The following is a 10,679-nucleotide window of genomic DNA, read 5'->3' on the forward strand; positions in this document are numbered from 1 at the left end:
ATCAGCATCATCTTCTACAATTCTGACTTCTGCATCTTTTTCTTTTTCTATATATATATATATATATATATACACAGCAAGGTTCCAAAGAGGACGTCCTTGCAATAGTTAAGTTGCGGATGGATCAATCAAGGCCGTCCGTTGCTTTAAATGAAAACAAGCGGCTCAGATGCAAAGTCCTTGAAAACCAAAACGTGGGTCGAAGCCTAAAGCTCCAGAACGATCAAAACCTGACTCCACTTTGGTTTCATCGAAGACCAGAACCAGATCGAAATCAGCTCTCCACAATCTCTTCTCATCTCTTCAGTTCTCCAAATACTAGAAACCATCTCCGGTTGCACGATTGTTGCAACCGAATCTTTCTTTTTTCTTTCTCTCATGAAAATTGCATCTCTCTTATGGTCCAGACATCCCTTGGAGTTTTCGCGCCAAAAGTTGAAGACTTGGAAGCAGAGACTTCGATCTACAGTATGGATTCTGTCTCTTTTCTGATTTGTTTGATTTCCACTCACTCTAGGCGGGTTTTTTTCCATATTTTGGGACTTTTCTTCTTTCTGTTTCTGAGTTTGGTTTTTGTTTCGATTGTTGATCTTATGTGTGCTTTTCAGTTTCAAATAAATGGAGTCAGAGGATGATCAAGTTTATATTCCTCAAGTAAAGGCAGAGTTGATGCCTAAATTATACCAAGAGTTTGAAACAATAGATGATGTTGCTGCTTTCTACAATAGATATGCAAAAGAAGCAGGGTTTAGTATTAGAAGTCATTCTAGTGCGACCAGCAAAGATAAGAAACAACTTATGAGGAAGGAATATGTCTGTTATAAGCAAGGAGATTCCAAAGTTGAAGGAGAAAAGCGTAAGAGAGGATTACCAAAAGTGGGTTGTAAAGCGAGAATTGCAGTTGTGAGAAAGAAGGAGTCTGGAAGATATGCAATCTCTGTATTTGTTGAGGCTCACAACCATCCATTAACAAGCCCGCCTAGAGTACATTTGTTGAGATCTCACCGTCATGTTTCAGAAGTTAACACAGTTCTATCACAGCAACTAAGCTTGGTGAATGTGGAGAAACATAAACAGTTTGAATTCTTTGGTGTTCAGGCAGGTGGCATTCAAAATATTGGTTTTATACAGCGTGATCTGTATAATTATGGAAGAACTTGTCGTGAAGAGAAGAAGGGGCGTGATGGAGATCTACTGTACATGCATTTTGAGAATGAGAAAGAAAAAGATTCTTCTTTTGTCTATACAATGGATGGAGATGAAGAAAACAGAGTAACACGGTGCTTTTGGGCTGACTCAATATCAAGACGAGCTTATAGCTTTTATGGAGATGTAGTTATCTTTGATACTACATACAACACAAATCGGTATGGAATGATTTTTGCACCATTCACTGGTGTTAACAATCATGGGCAGACAATCATCTTTGCTTGTGCATTCTTGAATGATGAGACAGCCGATACTTTTGTTTGGTTATTCAAGGAATTTCTAAATGCTATGCCAGGAGATGCACCAGAAAATGCCCCCAAGATGATCATTACCGACCAAGATCCTGCTATGACTAAAGCCATTTCAGAAGCACTCCTACAAACATTTCATAGATATTGCAGTTGGCACATTCTTAATAAATTTTCTGAGAAGCTAGATGCGATTAAATATCGGGATTCCTACCAAGACTTTCATAGCTGCATATGGAATTCAAGTAGTAGAGAGGAGTTTGACTCAAGATGGATTGAAATTATTGAGAAGAGTGGGTTGAGTGATAACAAGTGGCTGGAGTCGATATACGAAATTCGTTCATCATGGATACCAGCATATGTCAATCATGTTTTCTCAGCTGGAATGTCTAGTAGTCAAAGAGCAGAGAGTCAACATTCTTTCTTAAAGAATTATGTTTCTAAGTGGAATTCATTGGTGGAATTTATGGTTCAGTTTAAGAGGGGGCTTCTTCACCAACGACATTATGAGTTAGAGGAGGATCATATTAATATTGATGAGAAGGCAAAAACTGTCATGTCCCTTGACATAGAAGATCATATGGCCAAGGTTTATACACGTAAACTATTTTATGAAGTTCAAGAACAGTTGAGAGAGAGCTTCAAATATAAACTTGAACTTGTGTTTGAAAATGTCACTCAAGAACAGTTTAAGGTTATACGAAAGAACATTGATACTTGTAAGTCTCGTGAACTTACTTATGAAAAGAAATCTGATTTTGCATCATGCAGCTGTAGAATGTTTGACAGTCAAGGTTTCCCATGTCGGCATGTTTTGGCATATTTGATTAAGATACAAGATGTTGATAAATTGCCTATTCAGTATATTTTGAAGAGATGGACTAAGGCTGCAAGACATAGAGTTGTGTTAGATTGTAATGGAATGGAGATAAAAGATAACAAAGCTTTACTTGCAAGGAGGACTAAACTATTCCAGCATGCTACATATGCAATTGATAAGGTTATGGTGAGTGATGAGGCTACCAAGTTGTTTATGGAAGCATTGGATGCTTTTTTGGAGAATATTAAACCATTAATTAGTAATGAAGGTGGACAAACTGCAGTAGATTTGGAGACCGAGACCAATAATGCTACTATTCGGCATGTTTTTAATGAACCACATCAAGTGAGAGCAAAAGGGTGTGGGAGAAGGTTGAAGAAAGGAAAAGAGAAGAGGAAAGTTAAGGTAAATGCCAGTCAAGGTAGGCAATGCCATGGATGTGGACTATTTGGTCAGTCACATGACAAAAGAAATTGTCCAACACTTCATGGAAGGTAAGATACCTGTGTTTGATATTATTGTTCATGGCAACATTTTTATCGATTGATATTGATGACTTTATTTTTGCTTATTTATGTAGACCTGCTATTGATGAAAATGGAGATTCAAGTTCCACTAGTATGGATGAGGATAGTTGTTCATCATCTCATTTGGCAGAATAATGTCTCAAACAAATCAGTTCACTAGCAGAAAACATGCTCTTTAAGGTAAGCTTCGAGTTTTCTGTATTTGGTATTTTTTGGATTTTGCATCTGATTTGGTCAGTTTAAGGGATGTTGCTACTGTGCTTGTGTTTGATATGTTCAAAAATAGCTATTGGTTTTGGTTTTGAGTTTCTTGACAAATAGCTACAGTGTTACTGTTTTTGGTTTTGCTTGCGTTTGATTTTTTCAGAAATAGCTGCAGTAGATTGGTTTTGAATAGGGGCAAGAGTGTTTCCCAATGCTCCTGAGTGCAAGGACAGAATACTAGTGAAATTGGAACATTGGTAGAAAACTTTAAGTTTTTTGTGCAGCTATTGATGTCTGGAGGCAGTATGAGAATATTCGTGGGAGGGTAAAGTAGACTAAACTTATCATTCTTAAGTTTGGTATCGATTATTGGCTATAAAAAGAAGTTTGTTAGTGATTAATTGGAAAAAAACAAAAAAAAAGAAAGAAGGAAAAAGAGCTACTGTGCTTGTGTTTGATTTGTTGAGAAATAGGTAACTATAATTGGTTTTCAGTTTCTAGGGATATTGCTACTGTGCTTGTTTTTGATTTGTTCAGAAATAGCATTTGTTGATTGGTTTTGAGTTTGTTTAGAAATAGAAATCTATGCTTGTGTTTGATTTGTTGAGAAATACCTATTGTGATTGGTTTTCAGTTTGTTGAGAAACATCTATTGTGATCTTCATTTACAAGTTTGGTTTTGAGTTTATTGAGTCTATTTGATTCTGCAGGTTTTGGATGCATTTATAAGCTACTGTGCAGGTTTGATTCTGCAGGTTTTGGTGGTCTCTTTGATTCTGCAGGTTTTGGATGCATTTATAAGCTACTGTGCAGGTTTGATTCTGCAGGTTTTGGTTGTCTTTTTGCCTATTCTGCATTTATAAGCTACTGTGCAGGTTTGATTATGTAGGTTTTGGTTGTCTCTTTGATTCTGCAGGTTTTGGAAGACATTTTGGATCATTTCAAGATTATATGGTAGACTGAGGATCATAGTGAAGAAATTATGTAATGGTTTCAATTGTGGATACTCAATTGTTGCTGATTTGTAATGATTCCAGATGACTTGTAATGATTCCAGATGATTTGTAATGATTCCAGAAAATGAGGTGTGGAATGATGCAATGTTAGACTCAAAATGTTCCAATCTGGAACCATTTCATTCCTTCTATAATTCTGTAGAGTGTAGAGTACAACAGATGAAAAATAGCTTAGCAAGAGCAAAGCTCTGTGATTCCAGAAAATGCACATTACATTCACATGTTCTATACAAATTGAAGTCGTAAAGCTCTGTGTTCAATCCTTCGTTTCTTCTTCTTATGCCATTCAATCCTCTTGCATTCCACTGCAATGTCCTTTTTTTTTTTCTCCCTCCAGTCCCCTTACTTTCATTTGGAGTTTGGACCTGTTCCTTACTCCACTTCCTACACTTTGCATTCATCTGTTTCTTTGTTAACATTTTCAACGTGGCCTCTTGGTCTTTACTACTATATCTTTAGTGAACATTTAAGTCTTCCTCGCTCATGATCCAACTGATCTCTAGCAACCGCAAACAGATTTTGTTTCCCTACAATGGATCAAACAAATCTTTTAAACATAATCATGAAAGAACACCTGCAAACAACATCCAATGATCGCCAAAAAAAAAAAACATGACATTAGATAGAAAATAATGGAATTTTAGGGTAAACAATGAGGCACTGTGGAAGTATATCACCAAAACAAAAGGAACCAAATGCTCAATACAAAAAAGCTCATAATCATGCTGCAATCAGAGTAAGATTCATAAGTTAATCAAAGCTTCTTAGATAGTGGGTCAAAACACACATATATGAAAGCAAAGCCAAAATAAAAAATGAAATAACAATATTCTCGATATGATAATATACACAAAGTGAAAAAACACATAACGAAGAGACATAGCAGCAACATCATAATCCCAACAAAAACACCAAACAAAATTAAAGGAAGGCCTTCACCAATTGATTTTGTTCTCACAAATTGAAGGCCTTCACCAATTTTGCATCTGATCTCTTAGCAGGTAGCACCATGGAAGCCCAACTTTAGATAACCACTGCTTTTTTCTTTCTTTTCTTCCATGGCAGAGTTTTTGACCACTACCTAGTTCAGGGACAAAAAGAAAAAATAGAAGAAATGCTAAATTCACCATACAAAGAACAGCAGAATCACAATTATAGTATCAATCACTAAAACCGAACCAAAGAAAAAGCTCAATATATGAACAGTTATCTTCTTTCAATGCTTTTGTTTTGGCGGTGGGAGATTCGTTCAAATAGGTTCGGAATTGAACGATACCCAGAATAAAAGCATGCAAACAGAGCATGAAGCAGCAAACCCATATACAAACCCAATTATTCTTATTTTTTATCAACTAAATTGATGCCACCCCATTCAAAGACCAAAACTTTACAACATATTCCTCAAAACCCATCAGCCACATTCATCTCAAAAAGCAAACCCGACATAATCTCCACATTCATCAGCCACATTCATCTCAAAAAGCCACCTGTAGATGATTGCAAAAAAATCAGTAATCCCAAAAACAAAATCAGTAATCCCAAATCTTCAGTAATCCCAGAAAACTCAAAGCTTTACCTTATACGGCCACTTGGGGACCTTCATCGGGGTCTTCACCGGTGATGAGCTCCATTGACCGCGTCATCCTCGAACCCAAACAGCAGCAGTGAGGAGGACTAAGGAGATGACGAGGTTCGGCGGGGACTAATATCAGGCGTCGCCGGGGGAATCACTCCGGCCATGTTAATGATTTTGGGTTCGTGCAACCTGAGATGAGTTTCTTGTCGTGGAGATGAGAAGACCTGGAGTTTGGGTGGAGAAAGAGAACCAGAGCTTTGGTTGCATCGACAAAACAGTGGAGACTCTACAGTGGGTTTGAGGCTTTAGGCTTCGACCCGCGATGGTTTCTAGTATTTGGAGAACTGAAGAGATGAGAAGAGATTGTGGAGAGCTGATTTCGATCTGGTTCTGGTCTTCGATGAAACCAAAGTGGAGTCAGGTTTTGATCGTTCTGGAGCTTTAGGCTTCGACCCACGTTTTGGTTTTCAAGGACTTTGCATCTGAGCCGCTTGTTTTCATTTAAAGCAACGGACGACCTTGATTGATCCATCCGCAACTTAACTATTGCAAGGACGTCCTCTTTGGAACCTTGCTGTATATATATATATATATATATATATATATATATATATATATATATATATATATATAACAAATTTGAATAGCGAGATAAAGTTTTAGGGAAAGCCAACAAAGGTTGGTTTAGTTGGTAAGGACAGCCTTGTGTTGGAGCCCCCATCCAAGTTCGAATCCCACTGCCGACTATCCTTTGTTTGTGGATAATCTAGAAAATGTCCTGCATAGTTCCATATCAATTGGGCTGGGAACTGGCCAGTTTCGTAAGTCCTGTTGGGTTAAGGTTGTAGGTTTGCCCTGGCCCTGATAGTGTTGGGAAGCCTCCCTCTAACCTGAACTTTTTCTATCCAAAAAAAAAAAACAGCCACCAATACATGGTGAATGAATTAGGAAACATAAAAGTTCCTCATGACTTTGATTTACAATATAATTGACTCCACCACTCCAACATGCAAATTGAAGCATACCCACTAAGCTAAATTATGAGCACAAGCATTTGACATACAATTATTTACTAGCAGAGAAATTATAAATAATGGCTGGCCTTGAATAGGAATGGGCGTGTGATTACATTGAGAACCAGTATGATGAGGGCACCACAATAAATCAATCAATCATATAAAAAAAAACTATAAGTCAAGATGGAAAAAAAAGGAAATATTTGTGAGTGAGAATGCTTCAATATTATTCACAACTGTGTAAGAGGTATATATACATCCTTATTGTACTACACTTGTACTATGTACAATCTGATACAGGAAACTAATTCCTATAAGATAACTACTTAATATACATATTCTCCTAATGACTCACACGTCAACTAATAATGACTCACATGTCAGCACTCCCCCTTAAGTTGGGGCATTTCAATTGCAGGTTTGTTGTCACAATATAGCTCCATAGCAGACTTGGGCTTAAAGCCCAAATCACAGAGTAGATTACGTAACCACAAGAGTTCACACACTCTATGTGTCATACCTCGATATTCAGCTTCAGCACTTGATCATGCAACAACCTTCTGTTTCTTGGACTTTTAGGTAACAAGGTTTCCTCCTACAAGGGTAAAGTAGCCAGATGTAGACTTTCTGACCTTGATACAACCAGCCCAATCTGCATCTGTATACCCACTAACATCAAGGTATTGATGTTTAGAGAACATAAATCCCTTTCCTGGTGCAAACTTCAAATACCTCAAGATCCTCACAACAGCCTCCATGTGTCTTTCACTTGGATTGTGCATAAACTGACTCACAACACTAACTGCATAAGCTACATCAAGTCTAGTGTGTGATAAGTAAATCAGACGTCCTACCAACCTTTGGTATCGAGGTTTATCAGTTGGAACCCGATCAGGGTATTCTGCCAGTTTGTGGTTTTCCTTAATTGGCGTATCAATTGGAAAACAATCTAACATGCCTGTTTCTGCCAAGATGTAATACCTCGGAAATTAATTATTAATTTATGATGTTTTTTTCTGGAGATTATTAAGTGGGTTGTTAGTACGATTATGTAGTTCGGGCGTGGAGTGAAAGTGTTTCGGACGAATAAATTCTCAAAACGTTTTATTTTCGAGGGGTCAAAGGGTTGGCTTTTTATTCGTTGAATTTCTCTGAAAACTTCCTTCACAAAAATTGTAGAGTGTGTCGATACGAGTCCGTGGACATGCAGCACACTAAAATCAGAATTCATATGAAGAAGTTATGGTAAGTGGAAGTTATTTCTATTTGGAAATTTTGGTATAATTAGGAAAAGATCATAAATTTATTTTCAGTTTCCTCATTTGGAGACTTTCCGGAAAATTTCAGAAACCATTCTCTCTCACCCAAACGACCCGACTTCGAACCGGCAACCCGACTCGGCCGGAACTCTGCCTTCCGGCGGTGAAACCGGCGCCAAACGACTCAGACTTTCATTCTCTCCTTGCCCCAGCCACCGGCTTCCACTAACTCGCACTGGAGATGGCGGATTGAACGGCTGAAGTGGAGGCGATACCTACCCGGAGCGATTTCTCTCCTCGTGTCTCAGCGGGACATGAAATTGGTTAGATTTTGAAGCTCTCTTCTTCCTCTTTCCATCCATGGCAGCCTTGAAGATCGATGGAATGTGTGGAGCAAGAAATCACAATTTGAAGTTCAACGGTGGAGATTTTTCAGGCTTGATCTAGCTCGGTTTAGGCCGAATCGGCCTTAGTGCCAGTTATGAAAGTTGTTCATCGTGTTGTGATCTTCAAGTTGGGTGGAGCTGATCTTCCTGGTTTTGAAGTCGGCCCGGTAGCACGTGGGTATCATGCACATCCACTTGTGGCGGCGTGTTTAGCCTCATGAGGAGCAGTTCTTTGCTCCGTTAGCCTCCATTCGTTGATACAAACATGAGGATACGTAACTTTTGTGTTTGCTCGATGTTAATGTTGGTGACCGAGGGGTCTAATTAACGTTTAGAGAAAGAGAGAGAGAGAGAGAGAGAGAGAGAGAGCGAAACACAAGATGTATAGTGGTTCGTTTCCCGCCTTAGCGGGAGACTACGTCCACTTGAATATTGTACTATGTGTGTTTGGGCCTTGCGGCCCAAGTTGATTACAAAGTGTGTAATGGAGTGGATGTTTAAGTGGGAGGAGGGGTCCCTTTTATAGGTAAGGGAACCCCTCTCATTTACATTTTCTTAGATGTGGGATGCAAAACCACTATTCTAGTCTTAGAAAGCATGTTTGTGAAGGTAACTTGGCAAGGCCGGGAAGGTTGCTTCCCTGGGACGTATTGGCCGCCTCCGACCACCGTGGCGTAGCTTGAGTGTCGAGGTACGAGATGTATATCGTGGTCGGGTCCCACCATGGCTTGTGGGCCCACTAAGAGGGTGTTACTTATGCTTGGTGAGATAGCAAACTAGCTTGCTAGTAGAGGAATCTACACTCGACTTTTTGGTTGAGTTGGATTATTTACGGTGTCGATTCGTTTGGTTTTCGATCCGTGAGGATCTGACCGTTGGATCATCCTCTTGTTTGGGTGATTTGATCTCAGAAGTGTTTGGAGGCCTTAGGTGGTCTCCGATGGGGTTTCGTCTCGATTGACGTATCTTTCAGTTTATAGTTCTTGTGTTTCGAACTTTTAAACGATTGTGTGCTTTGTGTTGTATTGAGTATGACCTTAATGTGATTAGGTGCTTGATGATGTTGATTTGGGAGTATTGTCATGATTTTGTGCTTGTCTTGGTTTGTGTATGAAGACGCAGCAGGATATGGAGGTGAATAAATCTCACATTGTTTTGAGTGATAAATTAGTTATGTGATAGTTTTGGTATAATTAATTGTTAGCTGTAAAATCATATTTGTTGCAAATAAATACTTGTTTTGAAACATATGAACTTGATTGTCAACGGTTCATGGGTAAGTAAAAACAAGGATTTGTTACAACTGATTTTCGGTGTGAGTAGATTGTGAAATATAGTTGGAATTGTTTGGTGAAGTGAAAAACATTGTTTTGCGTGATTTGATTACTATTGGGTTGCAAGATGATTTTGAGATTGTTGGAGATAAGGAAACAGTATTTTGAGGTGATCAGTTTTATTGTGATATTGAGATTTGGGATTGCATTTTGAGTTGTGTGATTAAATAAATAGAGTGTGACATAGTAGGACCTGTGTGGCAGAACCAGTATGGCAGAACTAGTATGGTGATAATTTATGTTGTAGTAGTAGAGTGGTGATAATCGATACAGTAGTACCAAAGTGGTGATAATCAATACGGTAGGACCAAAGTGGTGATATTCGATACAGTAGTACCAATGTGGTGATAAATTGTATGATGATTGTTGTATAAGGGATGTAAATTATTGTTGAGTGATTGATGTTAAGATTAATGTTGTGGTGATTTGTGTTATCAGTATATGAACGTGTATTGTTTTCTTCTAGTTTATTTTATTAATGAATTGCTTGTTTTCTTTTGTAATCTCCTGAATTAAATTATATGCAAGGATTACTGTTTTTTGAATTGATTGGTTTTAATGTAATCTCCTGAACTAAAGGATATGCAAGGATTACTGTGACTTCTATTGATTTAATTTTAATGTGATCTCCTAAACTAACTTAAATGCAGGGATTACTATGATTTGTTTGATGTGCTTTTGATGTGATCTCTTGAACTAACTCATATGCAAAGATTATTTTTTACTTGATTTAATTATGAGTTCTTTAAATTTTTCAAGAAGTGGTTGTTGAGGTTTCAATGATTTTGAAAGGTCACTGAGGTGACAATTATTCGGTTGAGATAAATGGAGGATGATTTTGGATTATTGGGGTTTTAAATGTTTTAAAACATTACTTTAGTTTGATTGTTTAGTTGAAGTTTTGGCATGTGGGTTTTAGTTTTGAGTTAACATAAGTGTTCATGCACTACACCAATTTTTCAATCAGACGACAGTTTTTCATTGTCGTCTGATTATAGGGGTTGTTGTTGTCTATCTCAATGCAGTCTGATACATGAATCAGACAATACCACAAAACTGTCATCTGATAAAATTTAGTAACAGC

At 37.9% G+C, this 10,679-nt stretch overlaps 1 protein-coding gene across 1 annotated transcript; it reads left to right on the forward strand.

Annotated features, from left to right (window-relative positions):
• Positions 1-618: 618 nt before the first annotated feature.
• Positions 619-4,036, forward strand: LOC133716151 (protein FAR1-RELATED SEQUENCE 5-like). Its single transcript, XM_062142881.1, has 4 exons — positions 619-2,771; positions 2,858-2,910; positions 3,719-3,821; positions 3,925-4,036. The coding sequence occupies exons 1-4, from the start codon at positions 619-621 to the stop codon at positions 4,034-4,036; spliced, it is 2,421 nt and encodes an 806-aa protein (XP_061998865.1).
• Positions 4,037-10,679: the final 6,643 nt, after the last annotated feature.

Source organism: Rosa rugosa, chromosome 6 (assembly GCF_958449725.1).
Source record: "Rosa rugosa chromosome 6, drRosRugo1.1, whole genome shotgun sequence".
Classification (NCBI taxonomy): domain Eukaryota; kingdom Viridiplantae; phylum Streptophyta; class Magnoliopsida; order Rosales; family Rosaceae; genus Rosa; species Rosa rugosa.

Coding starts and splice junctions, on each gene's coding strand:
- LOC133716151 (XM_062142881.1), top strand. CDS start 619: ATGGAGTCAGAGGATGATCAAGTTTATATTCCTCAAGTAAAGGCAGAG. Junction 2,911..3,718: donor CACTAGTATGGATGAGGATA/GTTGTTCATCAT, acceptor TTGATTCTGCAG/GTTTTGGATGCATTTATAAG. Junction 3,822..3,924: donor ATTTATAAGCTACTGTGCAG/GTTTGATTCTGC, acceptor TTGATTCTGCAG/GTTTTGGAAGACATTTTGGA.